The sequence below is a fragment of the Brachyistius frenatus genome, unplaced genomic scaffold (assembly GCF_029030835.1).
Source record: "Brachyistius frenatus isolate BFR_SWC_R1_liver_20210118 unplaced genomic scaffold, ASM2903083v1 Contig_4, whole genome shotgun sequence".
In the NCBI taxonomy this organism is placed as follows: domain Eukaryota; kingdom Metazoa; phylum Chordata; class Actinopteri; family Embiotocidae; genus Brachyistius; species Brachyistius frenatus.
The window spans coordinates 4280057-4306096 of NW_027210603.1; the positions used below are offsets into that span (position 1 = coordinate 4280057).

The window sequence follows — 26040 nt, forward strand, 5'->3', positions numbered from 1 at the left end:
TTGGATGACCTCACCATCTAGAAACGCTCTGAGTTCAGCCAGGTGACGTAATTAGACCCAGTGTGATTTTGACCTGTGACACAGATTTGTTTCTTACATCTAAAAAGTTAGACTTTATCACATGGAACAATTAGTTGATGCCCTTCTTCACTCAGTCGATTGCCTCAATCAGTTTGTTTGTGACTTTTTTTTTCTGAGATATTTTCATATCTCAGATAAACTTCAGAAGTCACACACCATGTTCATATCATCTCTCTCTGTGTCCCCTTGCCTTCATCCTCCTCCTCCTCTTCCTTCTCCTCCTATAACTAGCAGATGCTATCTGTGCAATGCTGCTCCGCCAGCCACAATAGGCCTGACACAAAGCCTCCAACACAACGGGACAAGTCAGCGACAAAGAGAAAAAAGGGAGTTTGAATGGGTGTAGAGCATTTTGACGGCGAGAGGAGAATAGAGCGTGTGTTTAGTCTTTTATCAGAACGGGCTTTTTTGTTTGTGTTGTTTAGTTGTGGATCGAACAATGTGTGTGTGTCTGTGTGTGTGTGTGTGCGCGCGTGCGTGTGTGTGTGTTTGATAAGCCAGTGCTACTAGAGAGAGAAAGAGAGAGAGCTTGATTACCATATCTGAAGATTGTGATTGGTGCACTACTGTGTGCCAGTCATCCTTTTGTCTCCAGCTAAAATATATACATTCAGACACACTGACAAAGAAGACGGAGACAGAGAGTGAATTAAAAGACACAATTCAGAAAGGGAAAGGGCAAAGGAAGAGGGGTTGGAGGGTGGAGGTGGGTAGAGGGTAAAATGAGAAAACACTCCTTAATTATATCACTGTGACATTTCAGTTGTGACCCGCAGGACACTGGGCTTTGTTCCCATTGTGTGTGTTTCTGTTGGTGGTTTCCTGAACACCTGTGGCTTTCACTAACCTGCCACCTTCTCTGTAATGATGTTGGTGGAGGAATAGATTTGTAGAGAGCAGAGAGTGGATCAAATTAATCTGTGAGACTGGATTAGAGCTGCAACAATTATTTGATAAATGAACAGAACTTTGACGGCCGTAATATTTCTGAAAGCTCAACCATCAAAAGGAGTGACTGTTTGTCACCGTCTCAGATTCCAGTCTCATATGAAGACTAGAAATAAAACCGCATTTTTTAACTTTAGTAATATTGCCAAAATCCAGCCATAATCCATGCATTTGTATCTTTGTAATTGTAATGTTGTTTTCTCTTGACTTCCTAGTGTTGCTACTAGAAGTCTCAAGCTTGTTCAGAAAGCTGCAGGTAGAATCGTGACCTCAAAAAAAGAATCTAGAGCTGATTTTAAGGTTCTTATTTGAACCTGTAAATCCTTGCATTGACTTGCACCATCTTGCGTATCTGAGCCACTAGTACCTTATAAATCGGCAGCTCTCACATCTGGTCTCTTGATCATTCCTTCAGTATCAAATAATCTGCTGACTTCACAGCATTTGCTGTCTTTGGAGTGGGCGTTCAATTCGGGTTAAAGAAGCACGTTTAGTTGAAATCTTTGAATTTAGTCCGAAAATCTACTATTCACTTTATTTCAGCCTAAATTAGATTCAGCCCGTCCTTCACCTTTTGAATATCCCTTTGACATTAATGTTTTTTTTGTAAGTGAATTTTGTTGCGATTTTGACAGAGCCAGGAAGCTGTGCTTAGCTAACTGGTCACTCCATTATTCATTGTAGCAAAACTTTTGACCAAAAAATCTTTTCATTTCACAGGAATTGCTTCTATCAGCTGGTTTCAGAGGCAAATTCAATTAACATGATGCTTTGGCATAAAGTTCAGCTTTGGCCAAGTTGGACAAATTAATCAAAATGTTAACCAATTGTCTTGACAGTGCTGACCTTTTGAAGAAACAAAGACTGGGAGTTCAAAATGCAGGACGCTAACATAGCTGTGCATAGTTTGTAGTAAGTTGTTGGATGGGAGAGGAGGGTACACATATATTTCCTGAAATTAACTGTTTTAACTTTTTGTCAACTTAGCAACCAAAAGGGCAAATAGTGTTTGTGTTGTCTTTCAACTCTTTCTATCCACATCAAGCAGAAAATTTGATGTGGATGCATATTTATTTTGGCAGTATTCTTGAGGCTTCATACATAAAGGGGGAAATGTCTGAAAGCAGGAATGGAAACTTAATCGCTCTTCATTCATTTTATTCTTCCTTTGTAGCAAGCAAGCTCCTTACCTACACCCCCACTCCATGACAACCATCCACCAACGCCTCACCCCCGTCACCCTCCTTCCGCCCTGCTGCAACAAATGATCCCACTGCCCCACCATGTTCTAATCCAATTAGCTTTAGCCTTAATTATGCTAGTAATGAGTGATTACCATTGTCTGCGTTGGGGGCTGGATAGCACCATGATTAGTGACTAGGCTGGCCTTGGGTAGCCATTAGCTCCTCCACATACCTTTTGCAGACCTCTAGGGGAAAGAAGGGGGAGCAGAGGTCACTGTGTGCAGTAATTATATTCAGCAGATTAATCGTCACAAGGTTAAATGAGAGATGTAAGTGAGGGCTTGATGGGTGGTTCCAGGTTAAGTGTGCGAGCTGGCAGGTTGTGAATGTTTGACTGAGTTGAGGTGGAGTTAATGGATCTCAGGTCATTTTTCATCTTGCTTAATGAGGTAGCAAGTATCTGACTTGTGCAGAATGGGACATGACCATAATGACTTCAGTAAACTGTTATTCATGCTGACATACAATATGTTCTATGATTTACTGCTTTGGTGAAACATTGATTATCACGTATTTATGCTGCTGTGGTTCACCCGTGCCCTCGATTGTTTGTTCTTCTAACCAGCTGTTTCCAGAGACGGGGCCCAGACAGGGAGGAACCATGCTGACCATCACTGGTGAGAACCTGGGTCTGCAGTTTAAAGACATCCAGAGCGGAGTTCGCATCGGCAAGGTGGCATGCAACCCTCAGGAGGACCAATACGTCAGTGCTGAGCAGTATGTTGACACCATCTGTTTTTATACCTCTCCACACCCACCACTCAACGCCTTAGTGTTCTTGCAACTCTCTACTGCCCTGCTTGTCTTTGTCCAGCACAACACTTAGATCTCTGTTTCATAAAACTTTCAATGTTAGGATGCTGTTCTTCTCCTTCACACTAAACCCATTCCTCACAATGTGTTTATGCCAGTCTTAATACATGTGTTGTCCATGTAAATCTGACAGCAGTTTGCATAGAACCTTTTTGTCCACTTCTAACCAGATTAACAGTTCAATCATTATTGAAATATCTCATGTAGTTCCCCTCATCAGCATTAATCTGCCATACATATAACTGGATTGAATGATTTCCGAGGCAGATGGTATAGGTCCTCTAAAAACTGTTTCACAGATGAAAGGTTGTCACGTGAGCGCTCCCTCTGATTAAGTTACGTGTACTACTTTCTGGGAAATTCTGAATCACAGCTAGCGTCAGGAATGTACTTTAACTCTCCTTTAATAACTGCAGTTGTATATTCCGGGAAAAGTATTATTCACAACAATAACAAAAGCACGAAGCTCTCTCTTTACTTCACTCTGTTTGGATATGACTGAGCTCTCTGTTGTAACAGTAAAAAGGTCGCCTCATTGCAATCAGAATTTTGCAATTTTCTTTATTTCCACATGTAAATAATATCATGTGACTCCATAATTAGATTTCCTGTATAATGAGAAAAACATTAAGCACAGAGAGTGTCACGCTGGCACTGACCTCTATTAAAGAAATACTGAAGCCCTCTGGGAAATTACAAGATAAGTCTCACTTCCTGTTTTATGTTGCATTTTTCTAGAAGTAGCGAGAAGATAAAATTTAGGACAAGGCAAAATTGGAGACGCTCGTCACAGTTGGAGGTGTCCTCAATATTCTATTTCTAACTATGTAGCTGTTGTTGTACACAAATGCTCCATTTGCTGAGTTTTGTAGCACAGTCGCATCAGCCTTAGTTTCCTCTCTGCCCTCTCACTAAGAAGGAAACAGATGAAATGTGACTTTGATGGTTTGACAGTCAGGACAACAGAATGCTGCACAACTCTCACCCGTAAGGAAAGGGGTCCCCAAAATGGGTTAAGAAATATGATGGTGATATGTCAGTTTTGATTTATAATTTATAATCTCATATATTGCTTTGTTCAGACAGAACATGTTTTAGTGTGGTGTTAGAGTAACATTATGTAGTTCTGTCATAACTTTATATCTTAGTGATCACATTCAAAACCACCAAGGTGGTGACATTTAACCCTGTCAGGCCTGTAACACTACGTTGGCCCGTTGCCATAGCACCCGCAGGAGGATGAGGGTGTTGGCAGGGAGGCTAATTAAAAGTAATGTCAGCCATACGGTTCCATCAGTAGCCCGGTTGCACTTGTCATCCCCGTGACCCTATCAGAGCTGCAGCACAAGAGACAAGATGGCGTTACAGGACTGACAGCGCAGGTCAAAGGTCAGCTGCTGGGGAGAAGGAGGTGGGCTGACTGTTGGGCAAAATGTCAACACATTGTTCTCACCCTGGCTTTCTGTTTCATTCTGCCAGCACTTGTACTTCACATTCCCAGCTTCTGTGATGGATGTGGGTTTGGACTGCTAGAAAATGTGGCTTTTCTATATCAATAACCTTAATCATCAAATATTTACAAGGTAGATTTGACTTCACTTTGAGAAAAGTAAATCATTGCCAGTAGCGAGGAAAAAAACGAACGTAGTCTGCCTCGTTTTATTGCCTTATTAGTAGTTACTGTGTGGCAATTTGACATATGTTTAACTATTTAATATTCCACACTCCACCTCAGTTATTTGATTGAGTGAGGTATAATTTATAATGTTGTCATTTTTACAAATGTACTAACCACGTAATATCAGCTCAGTGTAGCCACCTGTCATCTGTGCAATAATGATGCAAGTGAAGCCACATTTCTAACCGAGAGCTGTCCAGCATTTTAATCACTGCCCCGGTCGTCGCGGGAGACCTGGGAATAAATGAAAAGGGAAAGTAAAAACAATGGAAACACGAACCATCGGAATGTGAAATTCATTGTCACGGCATCGCTGCAGTTGCCATGGCCACCTGCAGGGAAGATGGAAGCCGCCGAGTTAATAACTCATCTCTGGGAGGGGAAGCTAAAGAGATGTGTAGGATATGAGCTTGTTCAATTAATCAGCCTCTCTCACTTTAACCCTCTCTCTCTCTCGCTCTTCCTCCTTCTTTCTCTTCCTCTGTCTCTCCACTGCTCTCTCGCTCTTTCTCTCTGTCTGTCTCTGGCTAATTAACAGTCAAGTGTGTCTCCAGTGGGTGAAACATGAAGGAACTGTGTGTGTGTGTGTGTGTGTGTGTGTGTGTGTGTGTGTGTGTGTGTGTGTGTGTGTGTGTGTGTGTGTGTGTGTGTGTGTGTGTGTGTGTGTGTGTGTGTGTCGTGTTCGTGTTCTCCCTGTGGGCTACACACCACTCCTCCCCTCGCTCAATCATTTCTCCAGTGGGTTTTCATTTGGCTGGCCAGCGCCTTGGGCCAAGTGCGTGGCTCGCAGTTCTTACAGTACGCACTAATGCAGACATACGCATGAACACACACAGAAAACTCTCTGATTTCTTAGCACAGTAGTTCTCTAATAGAACATTTAGTCTATTTTTGTTTTTTGTTATTTTTATGAATGAGACTGCACTAAGGAATAAGGAAACACTTCATTCACAACTGACGGGATGGTTTTCTAAATTGGAGCAGAAGAGTCGTGTTACTTTTTTTTTTATCCCGTTTCTTTTCTTTCCTGTGTACATTTTTGACATAGCACCAAACACAGAAAAGAAAAACATTCTTTTCTTGAGATAATGTTCATCATCGAGCTCACTTTTCCACTGCTGTTTTACATTTTTTCAGGATTGTGTGTCGGCTGAATGATGCAACAGGTTACAGAGTGCAGGAGGCTCAGGTGGAAGTGTGTGTCAGGGACTGCATTCACCCCGACTACAAAGCAGTCTCAACCAAGGCCTTCATCTTTGTGGTGAGCATCTCTAATTTATGATACAGCAATGTTTTTTGGATGACTTTATAATTGGATTTGACAACCGTGGTCCAGTCATTAATTCCTCCCTGACCTGGTTGTCCTCCGTCTGCGTCTTCCTTTAGTCTCCATATTTCACCCGTGTCAATTCGTCCACTGGGCCTCTGTCTGGAGGAACGAGGATCACCATTGAAGGCAGTCACCTCAACGCAGGCAGCGCTGTGTCTGTGAAGATCGGACTTCACCCCTGCCGCTTCGAGAGGTGAGTGGATCCAAACTACAGTTTCTTCTTTTAGATCATTGTGTTCAAAGTTCAGAGTGTATCAGATCTTCGTATTTTTTTTAGATTAATGCTAAAATTGCGGGTATCACAGAATGTTTATACTGACCGTGTGCGATAATGACAATCAAAAATGTTTGAAATATTCCCTCTTAGCCCCAGAACCCCTGCTGTTTTTGAGGTATAGAGGCTGATTTTACAGGGAAATGGCAGCTTAAACTTCGATTGCGCTGTTGAGGAAGCAGGGACTGTGTTGATTACTGTTGCAAGATGTTGTAATCAAGTGTAGGCTATTTCACTACCAAAATAGTGAATTAAAAATGGAGCCTTTTTCAGTTTATTTCTGTCGCTGTAGCTGTGAAGATTTTCCTGCCTTGTGCTGTTTTATAGATAATTACAAGTCATAATGTGGCATGTGTTCTCCCTGTCTGTTACTATTTTCACCAGCCTGACATATTTTCCCACTCTACAAAAATTATAGTAACAAAAAGAAAATCCCCCTTTTTTTTCCCTCGTTGCTGCATTTGATTTGCGGCAGATGTGAAAAATGCAGCCAGTAAGAGGATGACCTGTAGTACTGTAATTCACAGCAATTGTGAGAATGACAGTGGAGCCTTTCCCGGGGAAGCTGATATCATTGTTCAGTTGTGCTGTGAATGACTTAAATGCATGGCCCACATTTTGTCAGCGATATGACTATAATTTGAAAGGAATGATATGGAGTTTCTGGTAATTGGTAACTCACATTTTGCCTGTTTTGAACCCATGTCATTTTTCCACTCCTTTTTTTTTCTTTTCTTTTTTTTTAAGAATAATCTGTCTCTGTTATCTTCCCTTGTCACTCACTCTGCGAGAGATTGCACCCGGATTTCAAGAAGAGGAGACATAGATCCTATTTGATATGACTCTAATTCCACCAACCAAGAACTCTATTGTTTCTTTGAGTCCCTTCCTGGCAAACTTACAGCAAACAGAGCTCTGGACTAAATCCACTCATGTGTGATGTCTGGCAGATGGCAGAGAAAAGAAACATCACATTAAAGATTGTTTGTGCACGAAGAACAAGCACATATATACTGAGAGGAGTTTACTGGCAGAAGCTTCCTTGTTAAGGCGACTATTGGCCAAAAGAACGTATTTTGAAATACTTCTCTATAACATAAGTGTTTTTTTATTATAGTGGTTTTCTTCTCAGGCAACAAGTGACAGGTTAAACTAATGAGCTTGGACCCATCAACTTCTTTTATATCATATCAAAAGAAAAAGTCGAGGCCAATTTAAAGCTCTGTAGCACATCCCGAGAAAGGTGAACATAATAGTCTTGGCCTTTCATTCACTGAGCAGCAATAACCTTTATGGCCAAAGTAATGAACTGGTTGAGTCCATGTCTTTAATGTGTCTTTGTATTCAGTGGGGCCTCCGCTTTAATCAAAACCTATTTACCCCGAGTCACTCATCCTCTTATCTCTCCGTGCAACCCCTTTTCTTTCCTTTTCTTTTTTCTTTCTTTCTGTATCCCCTCTGAGCTTCTTTTGTGTGGCCGCAACCTTGTCAAAAAATACGTACGCTGCACCACAGGCGCTCTCGCCGGCGATGGCGTTGTGAAAATGGTTACCATGGCAATGCAGCACTCGTGGAATGTGGAAAGCCTTTTTTTTTTTTTTTTTAATCCTTCATTTTTTTTCTGTCCGTCTTCATCCCCTCTTCAGTCTGCTCTTATTTTGAGGACACTGTTGAAATTGCCTCCTGGCCCACAGCAGGGATACGTTCAACAAAGACGCCCGATACAACTGTTTTGGCTCAATCGCCCCAAAGTCACTGCAAGCTGCCGCTAGAGCCTCCGAAATAGACTTTCACTGTTTGATCTGCTGCATCTTCAGTCTTTCTGTGGATTTCACTTTCACAGCAGATAACGGGGGAGGATTTGTGTGCAGATCAGCTGGCTCTTCTCATGTTAAAAATTTCGTACTGCGCCGCCTGCCATCACCGCACACACACACCCGTTTACACACACTTGCGGTGCGCTGTAGGACGCCAGCAGATGATGAGTGACACAAAACACACACTTACAAAATGTCAATCTCCTGCCTGTGAACTGCATTTATATGCAAATTCACAGACCCCTACACAGTGCAAACGCACCTGCTCAACACAGTGATTCACTCATATGTAGGTATGCTCTCTCTCACACACACACACACACACACACACACACACATACACGCGCGCGCGTGCGCACGCACACACATGCTGTCTCACAGATAGCCGTCCCCACCGCTGTTAGGCCAGCAGTGTCTCCCCCTGACAGGGGGAGGAGATGGTGGAATGAGCCACTGGAGTGGAGCACAAAGTTTCTGGCAGCGGCACAAAGTTTCCCAGCAGGTCACAGCTGGCTGCCTGTCTGCTAGGGAGGGAGTTACATCACACAGAGAGAGGACCAGCCTGATCTGCCACTTCAGATCTGTTAGCCAGAGAAAGCGCAGGAGGGAAGGAGAGACAGACAGAGAGAGAAAAAGAGAGTGGGGGCTTTGAAGTACAGAAGTCTGTGATTTGGGCTGATGAAACGACGGCCGGACAGACTGAAAGATGTTGGCCTTGTGGACGGGCGACTGTCACCATTATGTGTGCCTTCTTTTTTTGTCGCATCTGATAAATCATTTATGAGTTATTCGGGATATGAAGTTGGATATGTATGCCTCTACGACAGCTGTGGCCGGAGGCTTTATGTTCTCAGGTCATCTGTCCGCCTGTCCGTTCGTCCGTCCACCCGTCCGTTCGCTCGCCCCATTCTTGTTCTCACGACGTCTCAGAAACGCCTTGAGCAAATTCTTTTTAAAATTTGGTACAAATGTTCACTTGAACTCAAAGATGAACTGATTAGAATTTGATGAGCAAAGTTCGCTGTGACCTCACAAAGTACGTTCGTTGCCAAAACGTCCTTAATAACATTCTAAAGTTATACGCTAATTATGACAGTATACAAAACAAAAAAATTTAATTGGATAAAATTATATCCAAAAGGTCAAAGGTCAACTTTACTGTGACATAAAAAAAATACACGTTTTCGACCATTATTCAATGCCATAAATCAGCTATCACAGACTTTAGCATGTAACAAGTTTTTCTCTTGTCTTGTCTTCTGCTGCTCTCCCAGACGGAGCAGTAAGGAGATAGTGTGCGTGACCCCAGCCGGCCAGGCCCCAGGCCCCACCCCCGTCATGGTGGACATCAACTCGGCCGAGCTGAGGAACCCAGAGGTCAAGTTCAACTACTCAGATGATCCCACCATCCTGAAGATCGAGCCCGACTGGAGTATCGCCAGGTACGGAAACAATCTGAGCCTTTCCCTCAGCTAGTCCAGGTGCAACAAAGATTAACCTCATGTTTGAGCGTGGCTGTTTTTCTGTTGTTTAGAAGCATATAGCTATCTCAAAAATATTGCATAAATTATCCATTTCAACCCTAAAAGTGATGAACACTGAATAATTTAGACGAATTGTTAGAAAACTGGGCTATATTGTCAGGCATTACTTTGTTTTTCAGGCTTTGCTGCATCATATTCAGTAGCTAACTCCATCATATGGCTAACTCACTGTATAATACATCAGCATGTTATATGATTATTTCATTATGTCTTATTTATATCAATACAGTGTTTGATCTACAATTCTGCTTCATGTACTGTACATCTGCAGAACAGAAACAAATGCGTCAATACATTATTAATCCTTGGTGGTGTTTGTATCATCAGTTAATGCCTTTTTTCAAGGAGCAAAGCCAACTAAACTGAAATATGAACTCTGCGTAAAGGGTGATAAATGTATTATTCTGCCAGCATTCTCCCTGTCTGTGTCTCGAAGAAAAAAAACATGTTTTCCTCTCCATTGTTACACTCGTCTTGCTGTTCAAAGGTGTATTATTTATTCTGTTTATCTTTATGTTTCCAAAGTAAATCTTTGAGCGCAGGAACAGCAGTAAAGGAGGCTCCTGAAGCAGTGCACTGCTAGCTGATGAGCTGCAGCAGACATGTATCTGTAAATATTATTTGACTTATTGCAATGAAACTGCATAGCCACAGGAAGATTTAATGTGCAAACACAAGTTTGTGTAGGAAAATAAATAAATAAAAGCTCAGTGCTTACAAATGCTAATGGTTCACTAGCATGACCTAGAAACTCTCCTACTCCTCAGCTCCGAAATGAAGGCGGCACACACACAAACACACTGTTCACTTGTTGTGTTTTTACTTCAAACTACTCTATCGTTCCAGGAACTTGTCGTACATTTTTTTTCTGTACGTTTTTCTGTTGCATTTACTTAAAAATCTCCAATAAAAGTTGATATTGAAATACATAATATTAAAAAGTCAATACTGGAAAAAAACAGCAGATCGTCATTTACACACGATTTCAAAACTTCAGGTTGCATTTTATTGAAAGACAGTTCTCCTTTGGTTCAGATTTGTCGGTGTTAAGTTCTACACTTCATGCAGATGTTTCACTTTATAAGATTCTGTTTCGTTATTAAAGTAACTGTGATTTGTCTGCAGTGTATATTGGATATTTATGTCGAGGTATCACCTCTTGAGACAGCCTAGGTTGAGTTTTTTTTCCATCAGACACATTGCCTACTCAGACAGTGTAACAATCCTCCACTGCATCAGCACAGGGGGTCGAGGTGAAAATGCGTTTAAAACTCTGCAGGGAGCCAAAATCTCTCATCATGCGAAAGAGGTGTGAGTGGATGAGAAGTCTCATTTGGAGGGGAATGAATGAAAGGTTGAGGGGAAAAGAGAATGAAAGTGTTGGCTCCAGCCTTCGGGGGAAATAACCTCCGCACTCTGCTTGCGTTTGGTGTTTCTCTCAGTTGCTCCCAGAGGAGGAGGCAACGCATGCTTCCCCAGGCCACTCGTGCTTTTTATTTACCAGGCTATTTTGTCACCACGTCCCCTTCGGTGACCCGGTTGCCGGGGCTATTTCAAACAGCGCCGAGCACCCTCTTGTCCAAGACACAAATTTGACACGACTGAGACTTGTTCTCCCGTCAGAAGGAGGTTCTCCGACGAACAACACAGACTCATGCAGTGCAGCGATAGCACCACGCTACACCTTGTTTACACAGCATATTACAGTGTACACAGTATCAGGTAGTCTACACTGTGTGTGTGGAAAAGATTCTTATCCTCTCATATTTTGCAGCTTTTGAGCGACTGTGTTTACCCTACATTTCCAACAGCTCTGGATTCTCTTCTTCCATCAACAGATGTGTAACTGTATGTAAATTTGTCTAAATTCCTTTTGTCTGTTCAGTTTTTACACCAGACTGTATTCAACATCTGTTAGCCTCCTTTAAGCCTCTGAAAAAGCCGAGCCCCGAGCCTCGTCTTGCCTCAGGCGGCTTCCTCCTCCTGCTCGCTCATCGGACCCATAGTCCCTCCCAGGGCCAATTTCACTTCTAGCCACGAAACTTCACTCAGTCCCCCCCACCCACCCACACACACACACACCCCTCCACCAGCTCCATTTGGCCTCAGCAAAACCCAGAGGTGGCCTCTGTGTGTGTATCTGATTTCATCGTGGAAGGGATGTAATGTCTAGTTGGGTAGATTACGAGTCCTTGGCTTTAAACGGTGACACAGAATATCTTGTTTTTTGCCTTGTTTAAAACCTTACAGAATATCAGCCAGTGTATCATTTGTATAATATGTTTGGTTTTTTTTGCCAGTGATGACTCACACTTACGCTGCGTTTTAAGCATCGCCTTACCGCACTCCAGTTTTAAGTTTTATGCTGACTTATTTAGCTGCTGTCAGAACACCTCACATCAGATAAAAGTTCAGCCTGGCAGGCCAGCAGAGGCTGTCGAGGAGACAGTGTGGGGGAATAGGCCTCTCACCCACATTGCCCATGTCTCTGCTGGTCGGCGTCACACAGACCAGAGTAGTTCACAGGTGGAAAGGCTACAGAACCCGTCGAATCGACGACACCGGCTTGGTTTCTGCGCCTATCTCCTGCTAAACATTTTCCGCATTATCTCCCCTTTGCTTTCGGGATGTGGTGAGAGGAGGCTATGAGCTTCAGTAATGCTACATTCGCCTGTTATTCCCTCCTGCCCGCATACTGATTTAAACAAGCTTTTAACATTCATGCAAGAGCTTTAGCATTTCTGTCATTACCTAAAAATAGGCTTCTATGAATAAGCAGGTGAAAGGGTACAACAGGAGTGAACATTAATGGTGAATTGTCAACTGGAGGGCCCTCTTGGCTCCCACAGAGAACAGATTTATTAACATTTATCGGCACTGATAGGCCTGCTGAATAGTGTATGATGCACTTGAATCGCACAAGAGAAAAGGCAGCAGGAGATACATGAATATGTGATACACAAATGCACATAGAACTGGTTTTGTTTTCCCAGTCACATTGTACAATTTTGTTTGTCTTAATTTTCTTTCTAACATGTTTTGTTATCTCTTTTTCTTAGTGGAGGAACCATGTTGACCATTACTGGAACCAATCTGGCCACCATCAAGGAGCCCAAAATGAGAGCCAAGTATGGAGCTGCCAAGTCCGAGAATGTGAGTGGTTGGACTCAGACACCCGCACACACTTTCTATTGACAAAACAAGAAAAGCAGTGACTTGACTTGGCAAGTGAGACGGACTGAGACCAATATAGACACCCAGGTGCCTCTGTCTCTCTGAATCTCTGTCTCCCGCCTGGCTTTCTCTCCCTTTCCATGGGAAAAAAAAAAAAAAAGAATTTTCAGATGATACACACACTCGAGGGAAACAAACGCACACACCTGACCTGCCGGTCAACCAGCCAAGGGCCCATTTTCTGTTTGTTTTTGATGTTGAATTTCCTTTTAGCAGTTTAACCTTTGAAATGTCAACCAGCAATAAAGCAGCTCTGGCAAATCCCCCTCTCTTCACCTAGCACCACGGGGCTTAGCTAACCTTTCTCTGCTCCCACTCTTAGCTGAAAGTAAAAAAATATCTCTTCTTTTTTTTCTTTGTCCCATCACTTTGCTGTCAATTTTTTATTTTCCTCGATTATTCTTCCTATTGATCCATACACATAGGTTTGTTCTATGTGTCTCTGATTTTACACACCCAGTATGTGACATATGGTACATAATGCATGGCTGTAACATGCTGTGAAACTATGCAGAGGTACCTGTGTTATCGTTAACAGCTACTGGCTGACCTCTCCAGTTCTCTCTGTGTGCCATTACAGTCTAATTTGTTGTACGGTGACTGATTTAAGTGTCGAACCCCACAGGGGATTTCCACATGATATCAACACTGATTACAACACTGATGTTATGAAGCCAGCCTCTTCCTCATTATGTCATTACGGTAACATTTAATCACTCACATCATATAACCCTGTTTCAGCCCCTATACGTACATGTTGTTGATTATTCTTGAGTTAAGGGGATTTTTTTACGTCAGAAATTCAAAATGTGCCTTTCTTAATTTCTTTCCAACACTGCAAACAGTTTAAACAAGGTAGAGGGGTTGTTGAATAGGAAATTAAATCTCCTCTTCAAACTTAACTGTTGTATTTCTCCTCTTTTCTTTTTCTTTCTCTCCATCTCCTCCTCCAGAACTGCACAGTTCTCAACAACACCGTGATGGTGTGTCTGGCGCCCTCTGTGGCCGGATCCGACAAAGGCTTCTCTGAGGTGGGCAGCAGTCCTGACGAGATTGGCTTTGTCATGGACGACGTGCGCTCCGTGCTGGTGGTAAACGAGACTTTCAGCTACCACCCGGACCCTGTGTTTGAACCTCTGAGCCCCACAGGCTTGCTGGAGTTGAAGCCCAGCTCACCACTCATACTCAAGGTAAATTGCCTCACGCTCCTCGCACTGATCTGTTTTGGCCTTGTCTCTACTTGGTTTTGCTTTACATCCATCACGTTCTTTCTCTTTTTATTCTTCTCTTGATGTTTCCTTTTTTTTGTTCCCACTTCCAATCCTATTTCTTCTCTACATCCAGTCTTACTCTTTTCTTGTTGGTCCTCTTTGCTGTCTCGTTTTATCCTTCTTTCTCCCTTATTGCATCACCTTTCTCATTTTGTTTTTGCCGTCTGTCCTCTTCTCTCTCAAGTAGTTCACAGGATGGGTGGGGGAAAATGTGTTTATGGACTGAGCTAGTGTCGGTTTAGCATCAAAGCTTTTTTTTTTCCTTAAAGGTGAAGGACAAATGTCTCCACACACCCGAACTCCTCGACAAAGGAAGGTTGAGTGTCAGCACCTAGTTGACACACAAGAAGAGCATTAATAGCAGATAGCAGTATGCCAGCAATGTTGAGTATTGTCAACAATGTTAAAAGCTGAATCTTACAAATAGTCATTTTAGAAAATGTCCCAGTCAGCATCCAAAACAAGTGATAAGAGACTGACAGGCGTTTGTTCCAAACATTTCTGTATAGACGCTTTCCGCCAACACGGCTTTTTTTCAGATGTGCCTCAACCTTGAAAGATGTTGTTTCTCCACCTGCTGTCTCAAATAGGGATTGGAGACCTTTAAAAAAAAGAGAACAAAGTTGTTTTTAAAACGCCCCCTTTAAAATCAGGTGCAAAGTAATGTTTATAAAGTGGGCCCATGCGTTGCTATGCCACCTGCTCCGATTTTTATCTGATACCTTCTGAAGAGAGACTTCACAGCCGTGTTTACTCTAAGCCATAGAGGCAGCACGCATTTGAATCCACAGCGCATTTGCCCCACCCACCCACGCTGTCTTTTGTCATCTCACCTCTCCCCTTGAACTTCAAAGCATTTCAGGAGTACAAGAGGAAATGATCCCGCAATTTCATGGAAACTAAAGCCTTTTTTCTCTCGGCCAATCAGGGTGGAGTTTTCGAAATGAAGACTCCCGACTCCCTCCCCTGTAACTTCAAATATAATTCCATAATGAAAACTCTGATTGCACCACAGTGCTCCTGGTAAAGAATTGTGGGAATAAGCAGCGCAGAAACAGCATCCTATTAAATAATTGCAAAGAAATTAAACATCCATCAAAATTTTACAGTAATTATTTCCTTCCACTCTGCAAAGCATCGTGAGAAAGGCGGAGGAGGAGTCGGTGAAGGTGGCACAGAAGGCAAGAGAGCAGAGTTCTGTAGAATTTATTTACTGAGCTGAACACACTTATGCAACCAACACATTTTTTGAGTCCTTGGACTGCATTTTTTTTACCTGTGCCAGCCCTTAGCTGGACCAATGAAATAACACTATAAGTGTTAGTATTTTTTATTAAAAGAAAACAAGATGGCTCCTACTGAAATCATAATCCATATTTTTGGTTGTAGACACTTTAACTCGTGATTTGGTTCATTTCTGTGAGAGGTATTGTCTGGGAGCATCAAGCAGAGGTGCTGTTGCTATGCTTACCTGCATCTTAAAGTACCTTGCACACTGATTTAGAGCAGTGGATGAACTGTTGACGGACACCTTCCAGCCAATCACAGACAAGTATTTTTTCCCCATGGCACAAACCACGGTTAAAAGTGAATCCCTTTGGATTTGTACTCTATGATTTATTCTATTTGTGTCAACCAACTCAGACCTGACTGTACGTAAGTGATTGAGGTACGTGTGTGTCTGCTTCCAGGGCCGTAACCTAATTCCTGCAGCCCCAGGAAATGCTAAACTGAACTACACGGTGCTGATCGGGGAGACGCCCTGCGTGCTCACGCTGTCTGAGAGCCAGCTGCTGTGTGAGTGGCCCAACCTGACCGGAGAACACAAAGTCACTGTGAGTACAACTTTAATTCTTGTCTGCATTACTATGAGCTCAATGTTTTTCCTCATTGTGTCATGTGTCTGTCTCCCATACCTTAACCTCATTTGTCACACATTAAGAGGAGCCTTGTGACATGCAGGTTTCAGGGTTTGAATTCAGTCATGCAAAACCTGAAAATGGCATCATCTCTCTCTAAATTACATTTGAATGTGTTAAAAACCTGTTATTTCATCATCCCTCTTGATTTTTTTTTTTTTTCATATCGCTGCAGGAGCGTCTGGCTTTCACATTTCTTTCAGCCTATTTTCTTCTATAGCTCCTGTTCTCGGTGCTGTTTCCGCTGTACTATTAATCCCCCTTCTTTAATGTCAATCCACTTCCTGGCTTTTCATTCATTTATCTCTTTCTTTTCTTCCCCATCCATCAGACCTAAATCTCTTCAATTACTCCAGATTTCTTTCACCCCATTCATATAGCTGCGAGCACATGAACACACACATCCCGTCTCTTATACCACTGGCAGTGCTCGCGACTGTATTTATGTCTTAGAGGCTTTTGATCAGTCTGGTTTGGCTGAGCATCCTACTCGGGATTTGAACAGTATTGATATTCAATGAAAACCAAAAAATGGCAAGTGGGCGTGAGAGGTCTGTGTCTATTTTTACCCTCATCCATTTGGTATTTCATAGATGTAAGCCAGTTAAAGATGAAATAAAAGAGGGGGAAAAGCAGAGGGGTGGGGGGAAATCTATCACAATGTTTTTTTATTCACATGTTCTGCAAGCAAGAGCTGTTTGGATGTGATATGGTTGGAAGTAGGGTGTGTGTTTATTTATTTATTTGGGGGGGGGGGGGGGTCCCAGGGGCAAATATGTTGCCTCCCCCAACCCCAATAAAGAGTTTTGGGGAGTTTTGGCCTGCGCTTGGCTCGACTCGGCTCAGCCTGGTTTGCCAACATAAATGCAATGTGGGATTTAGCCTTGAAACCTTGCATAATACTTTTACTATTATAGCAGATTCATTTTCTCGGTGGCCAGGTGTAGTCCCAACATAGGTTATCGTCATGAGATGTGTGCATGAGTCTTACACTTGTGTCAAGTACATAGCTAATATTTGGGTAACAGCAGCTAAATTGTTTTCTTCTTGATGTAAAGGGATATGATCTGCTTGGAACTCTTTCACATACGGCTGCAAACAACCCTTTTTGTTCTGTGTATACGTTTCTTTTTTCTTTTTTTTTCTTCATCCTCTTTTTCCCCGTTTCTTTGTCCACAAGGTGCGCGTTGGAGGCTTTGAATACTCACCGGGGACGCTGCAGATCTACTCAGACAGCCTGCTCACCCTGCCCGCCATCATCGGTATCGGAGGAGGAGGCGGCCTGCTCCTGCTGGTCATCATCGTGGTGTTGATCGCTTATAAGAGGAAGTCGCGGGACGCTGACCGCACCCTCAAACGGCTGCAACTGCAGATGGACAACCTGGAGTCCAGGGTGGCCTTGGAGTGCAAGGAAGGTAAGTCTGGAAAAAGTCTGTCCGTAAGGTGTGTGACTTGTTGATCAAACCTCCAAAAGCTGCGTTCATAACACTGCTGTTCTCCTACTTTCTCTTCATCTCTCTCCCTACTTCCTTCTCTTCATTTTTTCCCCCAAATAACTTTCTGTAAATCTCTCCCTCGCTGGAGCTTACCTCAAAAGCTGCACAACTCTCATTCAGTAGTCCTCTCCACGTCTCGCTCGCCTCTCTCCCCCACTGTCTTTCTCCCCCTCCCTCTCGCTGCCAGCTATCCCCCTGCTGTTAGGTGGCAGCGGTGTGTGTGCATGTGTGCGTGGGTGTTGGTGTGTTTCCAGAGGAGTACTTTGATCTGAGCCAGCCACCAGATGTTGGCTCTCCACCCCATGAGAGAGCTGCCTGGCTGGCCTCACTACCATCCACACTGAGAGAGAGAGGGCGAGATGGAGGTTAGATAGAGATGGGTGAGAGGTGGGAAAGTGAGGGATTGTAAGGAGGGAGTGGTTTGGCAGCAGCTGAAGCAGGGAGGGAGATGAAGAGAAACTTACACACCAGAACATTAGCATATATTAATTTGGCAGGAGACAGCGTGGATCCAGTGAGAGACTACGGATGCTGTTACTAGTTTGTCTGGCAGGAAGAGAGAGAGAAGCAGATGGTGAGAAATAGAAGGAGAATACTGATGACCACCATCATCACAATGCATTTGTATTAGAGATCACTTCACTTGTTGCTTTATGAAGGAAAATATAGATTTTGGATCAGAATTAATGAGGGTTCTAGCAATGTAGGGGCGTATTTTAATAAAATTGTGGCATATATAATGTAATGGTTTTTTTTTACCTTTTAGCCTTGCTCCAGCCGTCCGACTCGCTGTCCACATTTCCAGTTTGTTCTACAAATCACTTCGGTCTAGTGGTCCTGTTATTATTGTTGTTATTGACAGCTGTTTGTCTACAGATGGAAAAACAATCAACCAATCAGAGCTTTGACTGCGTTGTCTTACTGCACAACTTGCAATCTGATAAATGGCCACAGAAAGGGTGACAAACATGGGTACGATTGACACATCAGCCTTATAGATTATTGTAAGACAGAAAAAACAACTCATGCAATCTAATATTTGTGAAGTTAATAAGGTACTCCAACAATTTGTCAAATCTATTTATAGGAGCTGGAAAATATTACCATATATGTAAAGAAAAGTTGCGCACAGCCTTTTGTAGCAACAGACAGAGCCTGAAGTCTAATTTCAAAGAAAGCGTAGTTCAGTGCTGTAGCAGCTCGAGGCTACATTACTCAATATGAGCACAACACACACAATCTCTGACCAAACTGTGGACGAATAAGTTGAGGCTAATGTGAGAGACTGGGTTGGACAAGGAAGAGACATGCATCATATAAAGAAAACCACATCTGCTGCATCCATTGCGAGTCAGACAATGTTAAAAGAATCCAAAGTTGTCTTTTAACTGCCTCCAGCAACCACTACTGTTTGTTTCTGTCAACTCAAATGTGACTGACAGGATGGATCCTTCTAAAATACTTGTTTGAAATGGTTGTTTCAGCCAAGTCATAAAACTATGGTGGTCTGCACACTAAGATTGTAATGCAGATTAGCTGAGATATCCTCTGATAAACTGATCAGCATATGTGTCTCCATGAGTCAGTCAAAGGATGATTCTGTGATTACCCCTTCACACTTTCCCCTGTCATGTCCTGCTCTTCTAGAACTACCTGCAATCACTCACACATAAACTCCCACCGCGGGTCAAACTGTGATTGGCTGGGGCGTGTGGCAGTGAGTCCACGTCCCTTGACCCTGTCTGTGCCCTGCTGTCACTGCTGTCTGGGAGACGACTTGAGGATGGATTTGGAAAGGGGGGCAGAGTGAAGGAGATAAATATGGCAAACAACTTGCAGGAGTGTACCCGTAGAAGAAGAGATGGATTTGAAGATTATGAGAGGAGAAGTATTGGAGAATAAATATAAAATGGAGAGAGAGGAGATAGTTGGACATGATGCTAGACTGAGATGGAGGAAGATAATTCTGGATGAATATTTGTTTGCAGAGAGAGATTGGAAGACAAATAAGACAACAAGATGAAGTGAAAAGAGAGGAAGTAATTAGAATATGGCAGATAAATAAGGGACGGATGGTTGGAGGAAAGTTTCAAGGAAGTCAAGAGGCAAACAGAAAAGTTGTAGACAAGCAAGACTTTAAAGACAAAGGAAAAGAAATGGAGCAAGGTAAGGTAAAACCAGATGAGACAGAGATGTTGGGACAAATGAAAGAAAGATGGAGGGGTGTAGCAGAGGAGAGGGGAGAGAGGTGACCTCCAAGATGTCACTTTGAAAGGAGGAGAGATAGAGAAAAAGGGGAGATAGGAAGAGAGGGACAGGGTGACACAAGCCATCTGTTAGTCTGGGCTTGAGTTCGTTATTTGTTTGGGTTGTGTATCCATGTGTCGGTGTATTTTGGATGACACTTTAGGGCACACACACACACACAGTTGTGCTAATGGAACCACATAGCCGTAAATTTTCTCCTAAAGGGAGTTTTCTATTTATACGTTAGATTTGAGGCAGTCCACCAGAAGCATTAGCTGTATGCATTATTGTATGGAATGTGTGTGTGAGAACGGATTTGATCCCATTTTTCTCCTCTAGATAGGACTCGTGAAGCCACTGGAGTATACAGAATGGGGTCAGAACACACAATCTCCAGGAAGGGAAAATGTGTAAAAACATTGACACGCGCATTCACATAAATCATCGGGGCACAGGGTTATGTGTTCAGCTGTGGGGCAAGACAGGAAACGTGTGTGTGCGTGCGTGCGTGCATGGCTGCAGGAGGACAAGCATGCGTGAGGTGGCAGCATGTAATGTGTGTGTATGTACTCACAGGCTCCTGTAGTGAGATTGCATCCTGAACTCCCCTCCAGCCACGGAGCAGCAGAACACTTTCCTCCGTCCTCCCTCGCTTTCTTCCCTCCATCTTTCTCTGCAGTCTTAGCACATCGCACGATGTTGCTTTTCACTGCCACTCCTCCGGATTCCTCCGTCCTCTCCTTGCTCTCACCTGTGTTGCTTTTTGTTATTCACATTGACAGAAGAAGGGATAGTCGAAGCCAAGACAAAGACTGGCACTAGAGTTGTTTACAACTTATAAGTTTGAGTATTCTGCACACTCTGTGACCATAACTGATCTGTTCTTCTCTTTTATGAGTTCTTGTTTGAAGTCTTAGTAATCACTACATAAGAACACAGCTTGAAAAGATTTACGATAATAATAACCACCTTTAAAGTCAGATTTTCTGCCTTTTCCACCTTAATAAATGCTCTTTTGCTTGTTAATGACATACATTAGTGTTACAACATACTTTCTTTATACACACCAATCAGAAGGGAAATCCTTCTGCTGCAGATGAAGAGATGTGTTTTACTCTTAAAGAGGCAGTGGTTTGGTTCTGATATGTAAGAAACTAAAGAATATATGGCAGGTTTAAGTCATTAAGTGTCTTTGAATGAGTTCTGTGTGCTGTCAGTTCTGACAAAATGCTAAATGCCACACAGAAGCCCACTTATTATCCAGTGTGAAGATCAAGTCAACAATCCTTTAGATATGAAGCATTCCTGTGATATTCAAACCTCTACGTGTTTTTATCTGAAGACATTTTTAAACATTTCCTTTTTCTTTTCACAGCCTTTGCAGAATTGCAGACCGACATCCACGAACTCACTCAGGAGCTGGACGGAGCAGGAATCCCCTTCCTGGACTACCGCACCTACGCCATGAGGGTCCTCTTCCCCGGGATTGAAGACCATCCTGTGCTCAAGGAGATGGAGGTACGGGTCAGTAGAGAGCGCTCCGCACGCATGCACACACACAAATACACTGGATGAATGAATGAAAGCTATTGTGTGTGTTTCGGATGTGTGATTAGAAGTCGCCTGTTTGAGTAAAATAATTGAATTAAGGACTCCAGACTGGTGAATTATGGGAAGAAAAAAAGAACCAAGTTTACAAACCGTGCATTTTTCTTTTCCAAGTTTCCACAGCTTTTACGTTTTTTAGGTTTTTTTTCCATCTCTATGAGAGTTTGATTAGTATAGAGTTTAGATGTGCAACCAAGAGGAAGGACAACTCAAGAACAATTAATAAAATGTAAATATGAAGTTTAAAATATGGATTTGATGTAAGAGAGGAATCTTCATCATATCAGAGGTTAATTATCTGAATCCAGGAGTTGAGGTAGAAGAGGGCTCGAGCCCAAACTAGTAATAAAATAAAACATGGGTGTATTCGTTAGTTTGATGTGATACAGTGAAGGGGTAGTCCTTTTTTGGAAAGTGAGCAGCGTCTGAGCTCCACTAAGACTTGGTACCAGTGATAGATTGCCTCTACAGGACTGAGCCTGTTTGAGGCTCCTGAAAAAAAAGCAACGCTCACACGTTCAATAAAACACTCTCCCCCTCCACCACTGCTCGTTTCTCAAGAGGGAACACTCTATTACTCACATGAGCCCAAGCTGGGTGGACGCTGTAATGCAGCATCCCCATGTACTTCCATCATCTCTCTGTATACATTAGAGTCTCGCTCATGCATCACATGGAAAATGCACAGATTTGCTCCACCAACATGCGTGTAAGGGTTGCGACTGCAGGGGCCTTTGAGGCGTTCACTATCTGCTCTCGCTATCAGCTGTATTCCAAAGGGATACTGTAGCGCGACATTGGATTTTCATTTGTATGGCCCAGGCAATCACAAGCCACAGTAGTGCGCTCGCAGGTAGATCAATTTCTTATTACAGCATGAAGCTCACATTCTCACCTCAAACCACACGTTTCCCCCCGTCAGTGCGGGAGGTCTGCCCGCTGCTCTAAGAGAGGAAGAGGAAGGGAAGAGAGTGAGGGATGAAAGAGTGTAGGGAGGGAGAGTGAAGAGAGAGGAAGAAGAAAGAGTGTAGGGAGAGAGAGTGAAGAGAGAGGAAGAGGAAAGAGTGTAGGGAGAGAGAGTGAAGAGAGAGGAAGAGGAAAGAGTGTAGGCAGAGAGAGTGAAAAGAGAGGAAGGAGTGTAGGGACAGAGAGTTAAGAGAGAGGAAGAAGAAAGAGTGTAGGGAGAGAGAGTGAAGAGAGAGGAAGAGGAAAGAGTGTAGGCAGAGAGTGAAAAGAGAGGAAGGAGTGTAGGGACAGAGAGTTAAGAGAGAGGAAGAGGAAGGAGTGTAGGGAGAGAGAGTGAAGAGAGAGGAAGAGGAAGGAGTGTAGGGAGAGAGAGTGAAGAGAGAGGATGAGGAAGGAGTGTAGGGAGAGAGAGTGAGCGCCGGGACAACAGTAGGTAGAGGGCCAAGTGTGTGAAGCTTGAACACCTTGTTTTATGGATGTATACAGAAGCTGGAATGACTGAATGAATGAATATATTGCAGATATTTCTATGTGTGTGTGTGTGTGTGTCAATGTGTTTGTCAATGTAGCCTTCTTCTAATATAACCCATTTTCAAACATACTCATTAATTCATTTCACAACTATAACTCACAACCAATTCTTTTCTCCACATCCTTCTCTTCATCCTGCTCTTAATCTTTTCATCTCCCCTCCTCTCTTTTACTCCCCCTTTTTTTTATCCTCTACCTTCCCTTTCTGTCTCACACTCCATTCCTCCTTTTCTGCATCTTTGTTTTTGTTCCCTCACCCAATTGTTTGCTTCCTTTACACTTACATCATCTCCTTTCTCCATCCATGGCTTCTTTTCCTTCCTTTGTCCCACACTCCCTCCTCCTCCTCCCTCTCCCCTCCCCTCATCACCTCCACCCCCTCACCTCCAGGTCCCAGCCAACGTGGAGAAGGCGCTGACATTGTTCGGCCAGCTGCTGACCAAAAAGCACTTCCTGCTCACCTTCATCCGCACACTGGAGGCTCAGCGCTCCTTCTCCATGCGAGACCGGGGCAACGTGGCGTCCCTCATCATGACGGCACTGCAGGGGGAGATGGAGTACGCAACAGGCGTCCTCAAACAGCTTCTGTCCGACCTCATCGACAAAAACCTGGAGAGCAAGAACCACCCGAAGCTCTTACTCAGAAGGTACAGGAGAGGAGTTCAAACATGTCACATATGTGCCGATGGTTTCCCCCAGTGGGGGGTTCAAGTTGGAGGTTATGTACCTCTGTGTTTGTGTGTGCGTTTCGGCCATTATTTATCATCCTCATGACTCTGTTAGGACGTCCTTGAGAAGAGCCACCTTATTAATAAATGGGCGTTTTCACCATTTAGCCTTCAAACAGCAAAAAAGAATAACAAGAAAGTTTTGTTCATTCTTTTTTTTGCCCTTTTGTAGTGTTAATGCGCATTCAAACTCAAAGTTTGAATTCAAAGTTAGACTCAGAGCAGAAAAGGATAGAAAATAGATGATGAATTTGTGACAATGTCAAGCGATTTATTTTCCCATCTCACAGCTGAAGTTACGAGGGAGGCAGCCAGGGGACAGTGACTGTAGCTTTTAGTGGCGTCTGTGACGTTACCTCCTCTCTATCTCTCAACCCTGTCCCTGTCAGAGAGGATTACACCCCTGAGCACACATACACTCCCAATGGAGCCGCAGTCAGACGGCCGCTCTCTCCTCTCTCACACACACGGCGAGAAAGGGGTGGGGGTGGGGGTGGGGGGTGGATACGAGGGATGAGAGAGGAGGATTTACAGGAGCAGGTGTGGAGAAGAGAGGGAGAAGGGTGTGGTAGGGAAAAGAGAAAGATGAGCAACAGAGGACACGAGAAAATGAGAGGTGAAAGAGGAAAAGGCAGAGAGAGAAAGGTGGAGGGAGGGAAATAGTGATTGACAGAAAGAGAGGGCGAAACGTCCGGAGGGAGACTTGAGCTGGAGGGAAATTGATGGAGGGAGAAACATATGGGGGGAGATGGAGAAGAGGAGGAAAGAACAGGAAGGCTGTTGGAAGGTAGAACGGTGCAATATGGTGAGAGAGCAGATAGGTAGAGGGAGAAAAGGAGAAAGGAAATGAGCTCGTGCAGGCAGCCGGGCATGAAAAGATACACATATTTAAGGAAAGACACAATTAGAGAAATGGCCTGTCTCAAAATAAATTGGAATTAGACATTAAATGATAAAAAAGTTACATTCTTTTTTTCTCTTCTCTTATTCCTCAGAGAGATATTTAATTAAAAATCTAATCAAATAAATGACTCAGCCAGTGTGCCTGTGTGAAGCCTTTTCCAATCCCCTCTTGGGGTGTACGGTCACAACACGTCGTCCCTGCTAACTACACTAGCCTCGGGAGCTGGCGTTAATAAACTCGGCAATTGTTACACACAGTTCACCCTGTTTAGGTCTTTTTACTCAATAGATAGACTTCACAAATTTGTATTTTTAGACGTACACACAGTAAAAGACTAAATAGTCCTCTCCCATGTGGATTTCTACCCCCTATGGTGAAATTATGTTCTTGCATCGGGTACATTTGGTTTTATTTTACATTATGAGCTCAGACTTGGTGTGTGTGGCCGGGACAGCAGCATCATCACCACCTCCTCCTGTAACACAAGTTTAAAAGTGTAATGATGGGTTCAAGTAGGGGTTCCTCCCTGAATGAGTTGCTACAAGTTTCCCACCATCGAGTCGAGACTTGTCCCGTCCACGTACCTCCTTCGCCCTGCAGTCCCTGTTGCCTCATCTTTTATCCGGTTTATGTGGCTGACAGCCATGAAAAAAAGGAAAATACTGCTCCACATTCATCAAACTAGACTCAACACTCGAGCAGGGAGGTTTGTGGAAGCGTAGGAGTTCACGTCTTGTTCGTGCTACAGGCCAGGTTCACTACTACACTGGCCTAGTTTTCTGTTTCTGCCTCACTACTATGCAAATAAGGAAACAAGAAAATATCATCTTATGCCATCATTTCTCAGCAGAATGTACCTTTGTTCACCTTTTTAATGACTAAAAGACTCAAATTTGTGAGAATGTGGCCCAGTTAGACAGCGCAGTGACATTGGTGCATACCTCATTCATATAAAACAAAGAATGGATCATTGAAGAGTCTTCCTGTTTCTCACTAATGTGACAAGAAGGGAGGGTGAAAATTGAGGAGGTAAATCTGGGGATGAGGAATAATCTTTGTCTTTTTGCCCTCCTGTGTCTCCCTCTCTCCCGGTGCCGGTGTCTCTCTCAGCTGTTTAACAAATTAGACGCAATAAGTCAGTTAATTATGATACCTTTTAATCGCACCATTTTCATTTCTTTCTCTGGTTGTTCGCGTGTTGGCTCGAGACGTACACGTGCAGAGGTTCCCCTCATTACATGGCAGGTTTGTGATTAACGAGAGAAGTTAGCGAATAATACTAATTACTGTATTTTTAATGAAGATGAGTGGGTTTGCTTGGAGGTAAAAAAAAAAAAAAAAAAAACATTAGGAGGGGGTGAAACAATGGAAGAAACTGAGGGGTTTGTTTTGGCAAGTTAATTTATC

The 26040-nt window shown here is 43.2% G+C and overlaps 1 protein-coding gene across 3 annotated transcripts in view; it reads left to right on the plus strand.

The window, feature by feature from the left end:
- plxna1b (plexin A1b) overlaps nt 1-26040 on the plus strand; it is a 193872-nt gene that overhangs the window by 152885 nt on the left and 14947 nt on the right. For 2 of the 3 annotated variants that reach the window (XM_069711326.1, XM_069711333.1), the window contains exons 13-22: nt 2839-2990; nt 5902-6025; nt 6151-6287; nt 9460-9627; nt 12789-12882; nt 13917-14153; nt 15926-16069; nt 17334-17568; nt 21272-21420; nt 23392-23648. In XM_069711326.1, coding sequence (XP_069567427.1) covers nt 2839-2990; nt 5902-6025; nt 6151-6287; nt 9460-9627; nt 12789-12882; nt 13917-14153; nt 15926-16069; nt 17334-17568; nt 21272-21420; nt 23392-23648 — 1697 coding nt within the window. The remainder of the gene's footprint in view (nt 1-2838; nt 2991-5901; nt 6026-6150; nt 6288-9459; nt 9628-12788; nt 12883-13916; nt 14154-15925; nt 16070-17333; nt 17569-21271; nt 21421-23391; nt 23649-26040) is intronic. The other variant, XM_069711341.1, reaches the window with a different exon arrangement.